General features: G+C 42.0%; 1 protein-coding gene across 1 annotated transcript in view; it reads right to left on the bottom strand.

Moving 5' to 3' along the window:
* The window catches only part of LOC147233405 (fibroblast growth factor 14-like), a 63,932-nt gene extending 50,406 nt beyond the window's left edge, over positions 1 to 13,526 (bottom strand). The window contains exon 1 of the mRNA XM_086148211.1: positions 12,075 to 13,526. Coding sequence (XP_086004337.1) covers positions 12,075 to 12,813 — 739 coding nt within the window. The 5' untranslated portion in view covers positions 12,814 to 13,526. The remainder of the gene's footprint in view (positions 1 to 12,074) is intronic.
* Positions 13,527 to 14,560: the final 1,034 nt, after the last annotated feature.

The raw sequence follows: 14,560 nt of genomic DNA, 5'->3' as shown, positions 1-14,560 counted from the left end.
GTAGAGTGGACAAGTGACAGAGCACACACTGCATCAGTCAATACTAATTAGTGTACTCGCTCTTCATTTGCGGTCTCTTTCACTCCGCGTGTGTGAGTGTGTGTGTGTGTGTGTGTGTGCGTGTGTGTCCGCTATGATCTGGGTCAGAGACCACTCACAGCTCAAAGTGCAATTGAACAGTTTGCCAACAACCACACTTATCCAACCACTGCTGAACCACAACTCCCAGTCTCCCCCAACTCCTCAAACACCACCACTTTGCTGCGGAAAAGTCTGATTGTGTCGTAAAGGCCGTCTCAACACTTTTCTGTTCAGTATTAAATAAATTCAAGGTGGTTATTAAATGTGTGTAGAGTGTTAAAAAATGACAAGTTTAGCACTCACACTGTATTTCCATCAAGAAAAAAAACAGACTGTGGCTTATTTTTGAAAAACGGTTTACTATTTGTCATTTGTATTTTATTTCATTTACTTTAAGTGCTCCAGGTGCAGCTGACTTATTGAAGGCCTTAAATGTATGTTGAATAACAGGAACAGATTGTGTCGGTAGATAATGTGAAAAGACATCTAACGAAAATTGAAGGGTATCAATGTTCTCATAATGTTTTTCCAGCCACCCACAGTGAGCCACACGCCAGGCAAACTTATTTTTCATGCCAGCAGTTCCAAGCTGTGATACAATTCTTAGTCCTATAGATTTTTCAAAATGCAAAAGAAAAAAAGGCCTTTTGAGCTCTTGTGATATTATGATATTATTATTAATAACCAGTTTTCTTCAGTAACTCTGAACACTGATAAGACCGCAAAAGCGCTCCTTCATTCCCTGTACTTCGAAATGTTTGCGCCAGGTGCAACCTGAACTCCTCTGAGAAACAACACTTAAAAGAAATAAAGTTACTTGTAAGCACAAATAAAAGTGGGACCAAAAAGCTTCACATATAATCAATATAAGAAAGAGAATGGAGTAGGACAGAAAAAATATTTCGTATAGTATAATCTAATCCAGTTTCAATAAATGTTGAGAAGCGTTCACAGAGTTCCGGGTTGAAATAATAATTTCGGTAAAAAGTCAAAGAAAAGTGAAATGCACATTATTTCATTTAAAGAACTGTAATATAACAACGACTGAATAGAGGTAACAGCTTCCCAACCCAATGACTTCCAATGGGCTGCTTTGAAAATTTTGTAATTTATTCAGATAATCCCGAGCCCTGCAGCCAGGCTGTTTGATACATTACAAGGAGTTGTTTATAAATACAACACACCCTTAGGTTTTCGCTCCAGACGATGAGAACACATTTCTGTGGCTGACAAACAGCCGCAGAGACCTCTGAGTAATCTGCTTCCCAACAGCGCTGCCTGAGAGCAAACTTGCATACAAATATATCCACGCATATGTCTGTCTAAGTACAGTAATCCTTGGCCACATAGCGGGCAGACAACCAATGCCATGCATAAGGATCTCAATCCAGTTCTGACATAATAATGATCTCAGAGCGACAGAAATACAAACACTGCACCATCATTTTATTGTACATCCACACTTGGGAGCTCAAAACAGTGATACTGGAATAGTTTCAGTGTCGGGACTTGTGACGGATAGCTCAATAAGCAACAAATACTGTTCAAAAGTTGGTCAGCGACGTCCCAAAACGCTCACAATAACAAATCAGCAGTCTGAATCTGGCATTAGAAAACTCTTTAATGTTATAAATGTTGATCCTCCATGTCCATGATTTCAAGTCACTTAAAAACAGCAAACCACTCTTTTTGTTCATGTTGTGGTTGTAAGATTCCTAACACGCATTAAAGTATCAATTGCATTAGACTTTATTTATCTCTCTAAAATTTTAATCCTCCCGGGAGACACAGTAGTACAATAATTCTGGTTCCAACATAGACTGAAACTCCAGTAAAATTAGCGAGTGCAAAATGATAAACGTTAATTTCAGAAATAATTTATAGAATGTTTGACACACTCTCTGTTTCACACACGCACTCACATAAGCAGACACACATCACTGACAGCAGAATAATACGGAGTACTCCAGACAGACGCTAGAGATCGACGCCTGACTTATCAGCACCGACAATTGAGATGTCAGTTGATGTAAAGTGTGTGTGTGTGTGTGTGTGTGTGTGTGTGTGTGTGTGTGTGTGTGTGTGTGTGTGTGTGTGTGTGTGTGTGTGTGTGTGTGTGTGTGTTTGTGCGTGTGCGGTCACCTTAATATATACTGGTCATGAACTTTTACTGAAAACCTCCAAAAACACTTATTACATTTCCCCAACATCCATTGAATGAGGCTGATACTTTAATTTCACTCAGATACTTTACTTAACAAAGTAAAGGAAAAGACAAATGAACTTGATGCCGTACCTCAGCTTTAAATGTGCAAAATGGTAGTTCTATAAAATCTGAACTAAACGTTTTGAATTTGAAATTTAATTATTAAAGTATAGTACATTGGATGGTTTTAATTCTATCAATTCATATAAAGGAATTTTACACTTCAACTGCCAGGAGTCTACTTTACATAGGTTCAACAAATCACCGTTAATAATACTGCAAGATGTTGGTGTTAAAAAAATTGGCGGCAGAACAGTGGACTGTGTCATTTTATGCAAAATGTTTATCTAAAAGTTAAGCAAAGTTCTGGTATAGAAAATATGATGAAGAAATCATAAAACTCTGAGCTTTTTTTGTGTGTCAACTTTCCACCTCCAAGATATCCATTTTGCAACAAATCATGAAGTCTGTGTTCCTGACTGGACACAATCATGCAAGCTTTTCAATGAATGAAAAGAAGTTACTTATAACCATGATGTTACAAAAGAACATTAAGATAAACTCCGTAATGTTTTTTGGAAAATTTGAGGAGAAGCAATTAGAAAGTGTCTCTGTTTTGCCTCATGACAGATGTGCAAAGCGGTTTCTTACCCGGCTCCACTCCATGTAAAGCAGCCCGTAACTTTCGCTCTGCTACATTCAGGATAAATCCAAAGTCCATGGCTCATACGCAAGCTTGCCCAGACACCTGTGCACAGTAAACTGGACTTCTCAGGAACTCCTCTACTCCCCTGAGATTGCCTGGACTCCCCGAATGAGGCCTCAGGCTTGGGCACACACACACACACACACACACACACACACACACACACACCCATACACACATTCTAAGCGGGACAGCTTAAGTGTGTGTGACTAAAGGGTAGAGAACAGGAAGGAGGAGAGGAAGAAGAAAAATTAACATTTGGAAAGTGGGAAGTAATCGGAAACGCAGGTCACCAAGGTTCCATGTTTCTTAATGGGTTAACTGTATTTTCTTTTTTCAGAATAAATGAGATGGGAGATATTAAATTGTAGAACGTTCGCAGCATATTCTCTCTGTTTCATGAGTCAATGATAATTCAAACATTATTTTACATTTAAGTAATGGGCTCTACTGTCTCACAAATAAAACGTGAAATTTATGGATTGTTGAGCCATATTAAGACCTTAAGTTCAAGAAACTTCTTTATTAGAGTTTAAATATGCATGGTAGTTTAGCCTATGGGAACCACAATATTTAATTAAATTAAGCCATCTGTGTATTTAACAGGCCACTGCTGCAGGTGGGAAATATTTGAGTGTGTCATGGCAATCATGCTATATAATATCATTAGTTATGTTGGCATTTTGGCGTGAAAAAAAAATGTATGCTGCACCTGGAGCTTTGCCATAAAGCCGATTTTATGCGGCGAGTCAAAAACAGACAGAGGTGTTGTCGAGTGTTTCTCTGCTTCTTATCAAGTCGTCCGTAAAAACACTCCTTCCTGGAGCCTTTGATGCCCTGCTGCTTTATAAGAGCATTTGGAAAAAGAACACTCAGCACTCTCTCAGTGGAGACCTGGAAGATAGCCTTCTAAACTCATGCATTCCTGCACACAGTCTCTCTCTGTCTCTCTCTGTCTCTCATGCACAAAATATTTACCTTTTCTTCTTTGATCATTGTTTCATTTAGAAAATTACAGAATTTTCAAAACTGAATATAGCTTACCAGTACATTAGCTGATTTTTTTTTTTCTTTCTTTAAACAACAACCCAGCTCTTTCATTCCCAGCATGAAATGTTTGCAGCAAAGTAGTTTAAGTGGTAATATCCAAGGGAAGATATTTAACTGGATAAATTATAGTTTGTATAAAACAAACAGTTTTGTTTTATTTAAATGAGCATATTTTGAACAGTGACCAATGCTTCTAAGATATAAACAAACAAGACTAACCGCCTTGCAGTTGCAGAACACATGCTGAGATAATAAAAGATATTATCCAATACTTGAAATATCATGATTATTGTTTAACTGACAAGATTTAGAATCTGCATGATGCAGGGGTTTGTTCACAGTTTGGTTTGTTCTTAAAAAAATGAACTACACTTAACTTTATATGTGTGTTTGTGTGAGAGTTTATGCATTTGCGTGCATGTATGAGTATAAGTGATGACGTATACAAAGTTTAGTTCAGCAAAGTCATACTGTTTTACTGCAGAGTCAGAATGTTTGGACAATGAGGCCATGAGCTAATGAGTCCACACACGCACATCCTCCATGTGACCTGTGAGGACACACATCACTGCAGCTGTCACTATTTTGTCAGCTCATCACCCCCGATGCATGCGACAGAGGAATTGTGCAACCAGGAAAAACAAACAAACAACTTAAATATGTTGGAGGCTGTAGGAAAAGAATACCCTTGTGCGATTTAATGGAAGACGACAAACATGATCTTTGACCGAGAGGGGAACTATACAAGAAAATGTACAAAGTGGACTAAGTATCGTATGGTTCATAGGTGTGTGTGTGTGTGTGTGTGTGTGTGTGTGTGTGTGTGTGTGTGTGTGTGTGTGTGTGTGTGTGTGTGTGTATGTGTGTGTGTGTGTATGTGTGTGGGTGGGTGGGTGTGTGTGTGTGTATGTGTGTGTTTATGTGTGTTTGGCAATGACAGAGAGAGCGTCTTTCACTTGTGGAGATGGATCAGAGTTGGCACAAATCCCACTGCTATACTCCAGGGTTTTAATAAAATATAAAGCACAATGCCTTAATGGCAACTCTCCAGAGAGGATGAGCAGGCATGTGTGCGTGTATGTGTGTGTGTGCATGTATATGTATGCTATAAAAGGGCGAAAGTATCTATCTAGGTCACGCCACATGGGGCACATGACACTGTGTAAGACTGTACCTTATTCCATTTGAATGATAGTGATGCTGGTTCAGGAAACAGAGGGAGTCACATGAAAGGTCAGGGACATAAAAGGTCCCCAAATCAATGGACACGTGAGTTTCATGCTAAATATATTTCCTAACATATTTATGCCATTTATCTTTCCGAACAATTTCCATCGTTAATTATCTTTTCTTTAAAGTCTTTTCCTTTACCACAGAGGATTATAATTTCAAAAAGTGCAGAGTAGACCTATCGTGTCCTCTGGGATGTTGGATGATTTCAAAGGAGCTTTCTTTTCTGTAGCTAAGCTCATCCGGTTACCGGCATCAGACAAGTGACATGTACGGTGATTTTTTTCGAAGACAAAAGTTGTGGTAAAAAAACGTTTGATTGTACGCGTCAATGTTAACCAGTCACTGATGAATTGTTCTTCGATCTTTGTAAATGCAGGTTCATGAGGCGATGTTTGTTTTTTAGTTTTAGTAAAACATTTATCTAAAATAGCAAAAATAAATACATTTAAAAATAATTGGTTGCTCAAAAATGTTCTTGGAATGTGGGATGATTAAAAAAGAATTTTCCAAAGATGAATGATGATGTTAAAGGGTTCCCTTGAATATCTGTGTAGCATTTCAGTCAAAGTAGAATTTATCTACGGTACTCATCGACAGTCATGGTGAGTTAATTCAAGAGTGTCTTGCTGACCTGAGAAGTTTCTCCCTTTGCCCGCATGGGTTCTCTGTCTTCCTCCCACAGTCCAAAAACATGCAGGAGGTTAGGGGAACACGAAACTCTCCAAAAGTGTGAATGAGAGAGTGAATGGCTGGATGTCTCTAACTGTGGCCCTGTGATAAACTGGCAAGCGGTCAAGGTCAAAGCCGGCCTCTTTCCTGATGCCAGCTGGATTGGAAAATGAATGAATGAATGTCTGGCAACTAAATTTCAATCCCAACAAAGAAAAAATGTTAAATACAAATACTCATAGAGGACCGACTGGATTTCCTGATATTTTATTTTCCACAATTGCCTTATGGATACATTACATGATATAGGGATTATAGTGTGATATATATTGTGGTATATTTGATAACTTCTCAGCATTTTAATATGTTTTCTGATTATTTGACTGTTGTGTGACAACGTTTGAAAAGGGTATGTATTTAACACATCACCAACAGACGATTTCTCACAGCCACATTTCTATAAATGGAGAAAAAAAACAGAATAAGAATATTTTTATGGTTGTGACATTAGTGTCAGTTGTCTATGTCAATCATTTTATTCAGACACGTCTCGACTGATTTATGTCGAACAGCACCGGAGTAGAATTAAATCATTCCTGCTTCTCTGTGACAGATTGCTCATTACTTCTGCAAACCCTCGATTCATCCTCATCTGCCACCTTGACCAACATTCGCATCCATCAAGAGGATTACTGACAATTGGCACCGGGAATTTCATGAGGCTTGCTGTGGATATTTGTGCCCCTGTGAAACTGGCTACAAAACTGTCTGGGAAAAGTTACTATTCCTCTAAGGTCAGTATTATTTATATGGTTGACCCATAGAATTCCATATATTTTATTGGGGAGAGCAAGTTTTTAAGCCTTGAGCTGAGATCTTTATGTCGGTACAATAGAAATGCTTCAAGTACTGCCGCAAATAAGTTATCGATTGTGCTCTGTCTTGAGCAGGGGGATTAGTTCACATTCTAACATAAACAGTGTTTATGCTACGTTTACTTACTGATCCATAACACACGCGCGCAAGCACACACACATACACAAGTACACAAAAAGCAACATTTACACCAAGCAAAGCTTCACTTAATACTGCAATTCTGAGCAAAAACTCAAGCAAATAGCCGAGTCAGCATAAGTCATCCTCCTCACCATCTTCAGCAGGTCCACATCACTCCATCATCTGCACGATTCATGCACAAACACACACATAACCTCATGCGTGTATAAACACGTGCAGGTTTTCTTTAACTGCAGGAGGTAGATTTTTTTAGGGTGGGTAAAAATCCATGAGGCCATCTGGACTAATTTAATAAGAGGTTTCTCTCCAAGACATTATTTGCACTTCCATTCCATCTTCACAGTCCCGCTGGGTCTGTGTAGGTGGGTGAAATATAGTTACATCACATTAAAAAACTCAAAGAGGGAGGCAAAACATGCAAACCACATTTATGTCAGTCGCTCGCAATTCAACTATTAGGATGATATTCATTTTGTCAGCAGAAAATATGTGAGCAGAGGCAGGTTGGTCCCAAAATATTAATGATATAATACCAGAGAGCAACAATATTTACTATAGATCAATTATCAATTGAGTTATCCTCATCACGTTTATCTATGTAGAAATCATTTTATTTAATGCCTCAGCAAAAACTAATTTGGAGACATTCCCCACCACAAGAGGGAGTTTCACACTGAGGGGTATGTATGACTCAGGAGCTCATGGGTATTAAAGTCCCTCTTTCTGTTTCATAGGAGTGCACACACTCTCATAAATCCAGCAAGCGTGTAGCTCTGAGCCATTTCATCCAATGAGCAAAGAGACAAACAATATAAGGAGGAATTAGAGTCGGAGAAAAAATAGAAACACCCAGCAGACACCCTTTACAAACCCTGGTCTGTTGGCAGGCGTTGAAAAGATGCAGTGAAATCATTGCAGTGGTTTAAATGCAACAATTTTGTATTTTCAAAAAAAGAGGGACACACTAACACAGAATATTTTCAGATTTCATTGTATAGTCGTGTATTACCTAGCTGTACTTTTGTGGAGAGTAACCGAGGGTTTATGATTCGTTACAAGCCAAGATTATGTGGTATTTTCAAGAGGTCATTTATCAGCTGCACAGTGCAGTTTGCCTACACTCTTGGAGATGGATGTTTCAAAGATGTCACAGATTAAGATTTATACTCTGCTGAGCTCGTAATGTGATCTTTTCATCAAGTTTCCACTAACACACATTGGTTTCTGCCTATCTTTGACTTCTGAGCAAGTTCAACAGAGGTGTAAACCCATGCTTTAAGGGATGACTATACTTTCATTGCACCATATAAGTTTGGTAAAACACATCTAAGATCACAGGTGACACTATGTGGTGGTGTTGTCACAACAGTGGCAAGTTTTTCAAAATCAAGCATGGTAAGGTGCTACATTTCACAAAGCCGGGCCAAGTATGTGTTTACTGTCCATGTATAATTCCCTTGTGTTATTCCCTGGCCATGCTTTATTTGTCATTGGCTCTGCAGCTTTGAAACAAAAAAAACACACTACACTGAATATATAGTATATTGCAAGGTGCTGCTATTTCACAAGCAGTATTCGACTTGGAAAAAAAACAAAAACTCGAATAAAGTTAACTTGTCCAATCAGATAAAAACCTCGAAAAAGAGGCAGAAACCGATAATGAAGGAGAGTTTGAAGGAGTGTTTACATACGCACTGTGACAACAGCAATTCAGTTGTACCACCAAAATATCTGGGCCTACAAATCCATCCACAGATGACAACAAACTGCACACATGGAAATATTTGGTGGCTACAGTTACTGGCAAAACACAGCAACCACTAGGACCCACAAGTAACAAGTGGTCCCTCAACATTTGAGGCCGTTTGCTGCGCAGCAACAACTCAAAGCAAATACAAACTCCTCATTTTAAAGACTGTTGAAACTTATGAGGAAGTTTGAATTCATAGTGGAGGGAAAATATGAGAATGATGACGTTCAGCAGTAAGAAATATATACATTCTATTTGAAATGATTAGGCGTGCACTGGACCTGCTATGTTGTACTGTCACTAAGATTCACATTGCTTAACTTTAGTTTGAATTAATTTTTCGTTGATTCTAATTTGACAAACCATTTATGACTGTTAAAGATCTGTTGGCAGGAAAGGGCTTTTTTTCTATTTTCTATCACTTTTGCTGCACTTTGGTTGACTCGAGCACTGTTAAAACATTCTCTACAAAGAACCTGAATTACTTGGTCATATATTGATTATAACACAATGGACATGGTGTCTATAGTCAAGGGCCTCAGGTATATTTGCTGATGTGGGCTAATGTTAGTCAGCTATTCCGCTCACTTCCAGATGTGAAGGGTCAAACCGTTCAAGATGACAAGGAGCGTCTGAGAAGAAAACATGGGACTGCATTTTGGCCCCAGCTCGTAAATTCAATAACATAACTGTGCTTTTTGTTTGAAAAAAGATGTAAAGGGAAATACAGCAGACAGTCAGCACTGAACTTTCAACCACAGGGTCCCTATCAACGGGGTGCAGGTGGGGGAGGGGAATCGGTGACAGCACCAACTGTTTGCTGCAGTCAGGTTGATATTTTGTGATGGATGAAAAGCTGCAAGCGTCTCTCCACTTCAACTCGCTATTCAGTTGGATGCTGTATTTGAGGCAAGATTTCACAATTACCATCCTCCAACGTTGGCCTCCACAATAGGTTCCTTAACCGCACCCAAGCTGCAATACAGCAGCTGCTATTTTGCCGTCTGTGGTATTACTCTCTCTACCAGGTTAACAACAGGAACACTTCAGGGACCAATCAGACATCAACTGAGCCCCTCAGGACTTCCCCCTCATCCAGCCCTTGTCATGCTGCAACTTTTATGTCATATATAATAAACCCCAAAAATGCTGCTGCTTCTTCTGAAAAGGCTTAAAACAACCTGTCATTTCTCTTGCTCTCTCTGCGGATGTGTGTGTGTGTGTGTGTGTGTGTGTGTGTGTTTGTGTGTGTTTAACTTCAGATGTCACAAAGGCACCTTCCAGCCTCGTGTTTTTGCTGAGCTCCAAAAGCCTCCATTGTGTTTTGTAACATCCGCATAGCTGCTGGTAGGATAATAAGTTTACAAAAGCATTGAACCTTTCTTGACTTCGACGAAGCCTCACAGAGAGGATGGCTGTTTTGTTTTGGCCGGCAGCACTCGGAAATACTCGTAAGCACAAATGGGTGTGAGAAAATCTGAACAAAATGATGTAATCAGTGGCTTATAACAAATAAACAAATAAACATTGAGACATAAAGTAGCACAATTTGCAGAGGTTGGGGTTGTCTGCTGTCCAAGGTGCTGAAATTGTTTGCAAGCGCATTCTGTTGACACATGAGTGCCAAAACCAGGGAGGACAGTGCTTTGTAATCACTAAAGCAACTGGAATTGTGTGTTTAGCACTTGTGAGTTTAGACAAAGAGCACCTAGGACTCGGAAAATTAGTGTTGAGCTGTTTTTTTTTTTTATAAATCACTGAAAAAGAAATAACAGTATAAGTAAACATGGCTTTTATGCAGTAAAAATGGTCTTTGGTGGTCAAATATAAAGTTTCAGAGAATATTTATCATTGCGTTCAATAAGGTATCAGTGACTGTGAATGCTGGTTGAATGATTAAAGCAAATTTAATTGAAGCCACTGTGTTTTCCAACCCAAATGTTTGTTTTGTTTTTGTTTTACAGAATTCCACTTTAACAAGGCACAAGTCTTATTTTGTTTTGGAGGGCGAGTGCTTCTGGAGGTGGCTATCCATCCAGGTGCACGGCACTCTGAAGATAATATTAGTTTCCTTCTCGCTCTCTAAAGTTTTGACTCATCTGAAGCTCCGCAGTAGTGGTGTGCCAGATCCCCAGGCGGTGGGATTGTGGGCATGTTTGGAGTTATGCAGCCGGTATTTAAGGATTTGCACTGGCAAGGAAAACAGAACAATTCTTGTAAACAGACAGAAAATGGCAGAAAAGAAATATAAAACAATCTGTTGTACTGAGCTCGAGGAAACTGTTGTTGATATTCACCGTTCAATATTTCCTATACTCCTACAAGAAAGCAAGCTTATCGTAATTGTTTGTCCAAACTTTGCATCAATTCCCCAAAACGATGCCTGTTATCTGAACACACTGTGGAGGAAGCAGAGGCCAGCTTTCTGATGCGGTGTTAATATGTCCACATGCTGTTACGGTGCCAGTGTCAATCTGTGTCTCGCCATGAAGCAGAGTGGAGAAAACAAACAGATTTTATTTAATTTGTTTTTTCCTGTGTTTAGCGAATGAAACTTGAGGGAGGGGGCTGATTCACTTTTAAATCTGCCTCTCAGCCTGCAGAACTAAGAAAAGACCCGCCTCTGAATGAAATCTGAGCCTCACAGTTAATCAGATCATCCTGTGGGTCAACACAGCCTGAAGTATCCACAAACACGAGTCAACCTGTAGAAGGTACCCGCATGTGTGTTCAACATACCTCACCTGAGGCGAAAAAAAAAAAATGAATACATTTAAAAAAAAAAAGTCCTCCTTACAGTCAGTGCCCGAGGACATGTATAGTATGGCTCTGCTGAGCACAGCATCATGAGAAGTGGAGGTGTGTGTGTCTGTGTTCACAGATTGGAATCTAACTGGCATTAGACCACCCACTTACACAGACACACTCCAAAAACGGAATGTATATGAAAGTCTAAAAAAAGGGCCATGTGCTGTTCAATCATGCGGTTTAGTGGAGCCTGACCTGCACTGCGCGCTGTGCTGCATTAAGATTTGATTTTTCTGCAGCATCTTCATGTGCTCCATGTGTTTGTTTTTTTTTCCCACGTACCTCCAATGTAGTCAGTATCACTGCGAATAAGTTATCCAACCCAACCCCACCACCTGTCGCCCCCCACCCCTTCCACCCGCGGTGGTGCGTTCACTCACTGCAAAAATGCGATTGCAGAGAGGTGGTGTGTGTGTGGGGGAGTGGTGGGGGGGGGGGGGGGGGACACCAGCAAGCGGCGGAACGGGATGCGGTCTCGGGAGAGGTGAGGGGGTGGGGGGAATCCGCGCAAGCGCCCGAAAAGTGTGTCTACCTCCCGCACGCGTGAAACTCACCAGTTGGGTTCTTGTTTTTCTTGAGGCTCCTGCCACAAAGACACTGCAGCATATGCGTTCCTTTGCTGAAGATGTTGCTCCAAATAAACCGCATGGATTTGGCTGAGACGGGGGAGGAGGAGGAGGAAGAGGATGAGGAGGAGGAGGAGGAGGAGGACAGTGATGAGGTGGGGGACAAGAGGCGATCCGGATGCGGCAGCCTAATATTCACCCACCGCATGGGGGCTGATCCGCCCCCCTGTTTGCATGCCAGCAGAGCCGGCCAGCTGTTGGGCTCAGTTCGGCGGTGCTTCAGCGCCCCAGCCTGCACCATAGACCAGAGCAGGAGCAGGAAGCCCGGCGCGTCGTCCGCTTTCTCGTCTCCTAGCCCGGAGAGCAGAGAACGCACGTATTCCGCGTCGTCGTGCGGCAGGAGTAGAGTAACCTCTGCGGCACTTTGCTCCGCGCTCTCCGCCTCCGGCTGCCCGAGAGGCCGGTGGCCCTCAGCGGCGCAGGAGCGGTCGCTGCTCCCGCTGGAGGTGGGGGTGCCGGTGGAGGTGGAGGTGGAGGTGGCGTCGGCGCCGCCCGCCCGCCGCGGCGTGAAAAGCCCCAGAGCGCTCCTCTTCAAATGGCGTCGTCTGCCGCGCGGCGCGGAGAGAGGAGCGGCAGCGGCAGCGGCGGACAGGCATGCGGCGGCGCTAGCGTGAAGTCGGCGGTACGCGGTGGCGGCTGTCGGCTTCTGCACAAAAAACCATTGCATATTAGTGGGGATCGCAGGGGTCGGTGCGTCCGTCTGTCAGGGAGGAGGAGGCGGGGATGGGTGCGGATACCGGGTGCCCGTCAGCAAGTCGGTGGCATCCCCGTGCCCGTACAGCACGCAGGAACTGCAGCGGGGGGCTCCTTTCCAAACACACGCACTCCCCACACGATAGAACCCCCCCCTCCTCCTCCTCCTCCTCCTCTTCCTCTTCTTCCTCCTCCTCCTCCTCCTGCTCCTCTTCCTCCTCCAACAGCAGCAGCGGCGGCGGCGGCGGCGGCAGCGCAGGGTCTCCGTCCGGGGAGAGTGTGTTCAGCGCCGGACCGGCGAGGCGAATCACTGCCGGGAATCTCTGAGCTTCCCCCTCCGCTCAGTGTTTCTTTTCTCTCTCTCCCTCTCTCTCTTTTTTTCTCTTTCTCTCTCTTTAAAAAAGTCCCTTATGAATATTTGATTTACGTTTCGGCCTCCACTTCTCAATAATCCATAAGCTCCAATGCGCCAAGACACCGCCGCTGCCTCCGTCTGTCTCCTCTTCCTCCTCGTCTCCTCTTCCTCACCTCGTTGGGAAGATTTTTTTTTTTTTTTTTTTGGGAGGGGGGTTTAAAAAAAAAACTGGCTCCGCCGCTGCCCTGGCTAGACGCGGAAGAAGTGTCAGGAGAGCGGATCCAGCTCTTGGTCCTCCAGCGCTCCTCCGGTGCTCCGGCTTCTCCTGCAGCTGCGCTCGCAACAACCGACGGCCGGCGGTGCGCTATCGATAGTCAAGCGCCGATAACAGTAACGAACCGTGACTAGTCATCCGGTGGGTACCTTCAAAATAAAACACCACCGTAGCCAATTTGGAAAAGAAGCTAACTTAAATGAAAGCCAAGAAAAACTCAAATGAACCCTCCACCTTGTTTGTGAATTCAATATATGGTATTTAAGTATACATTTTGATCCCAAACATATTATTGATTTGAGATTTCATTATTGTTATTTGTTTATTGTGCCACCGTCAGGGAGAGGAAGCAAATAATCGGATGTGTGTTTGTGCTCGCTTTTGGGGATAGACTTTGACTTTTTCATTCTATTTAGATTAAAAAAAAATACATAGAGATAAAAGGAAATAATAGAGAATAACGTCTTCCTGTAGAAGGAATTCTATATTTCACTGTATTTCATATGTTTTGAGTCACGTTCAATTTTTTTCTACTGAAGGGAATTCTTGTTTCCGGTTGACATGTGCAACTTGATGCAGCTCCGCAGAGTGCGGCCACGCACCAGTAACGTGAATCCGTGGATCCACACTGTGTCAGCAGCCGATCCGGACTGACAGGAGATGATTGGCAACATTGAAAGAGAATTAAATAGCACTAAATACAAACAACAACCATTCAGGTTCTAAATTATTTTCTGTGGTCTCAAAATGATCCCTCTCTGGTTTCAAACTCACGCAGGCAAGTTTAATGCCATGTTTCGAAGTGTTCAAGTTGAAATGTCAACGTGATCCAAAGGCCTTTTGGGGTCAAGATGGGGGGAAGGAATATTAGAGGTCTGAAACATTACCAAAAGTTCCACAATGTTGTTTTTTTTTTTTCGGTCAGTGTGTGTGACTGTGCTGAAAATCCGCGTGATGAGATAATCAGCCAAATTAAATTGCAGTAAGAATCAATACACATCTTTCTTTACACATAAAGTAGTATGTGTGTTGTGTGTAATCTCTTAACTGGGAGAAATAATTGAAAATGCAAGAGTTTGATAGGGAGAAAAA

The sequence above is a fragment of the Fistularia commersonii genome, chromosome 6, assembly GCF_037954325.1.
Source record: "Fistularia commersonii isolate RoL2024-O1a breed Wild chromosome 6, RoL_Fcom_v1.0, whole genome shotgun sequence".
Classification (NCBI taxonomy): domain Eukaryota; kingdom Metazoa; phylum Chordata; class Actinopteri; order Syngnathiformes; family Fistulariidae; genus Fistularia; species Fistularia commersonii.
Note: the sequence above shows the minus strand (reverse complement) of the source record. Positions and strands in the feature narration are given on the sequence as shown.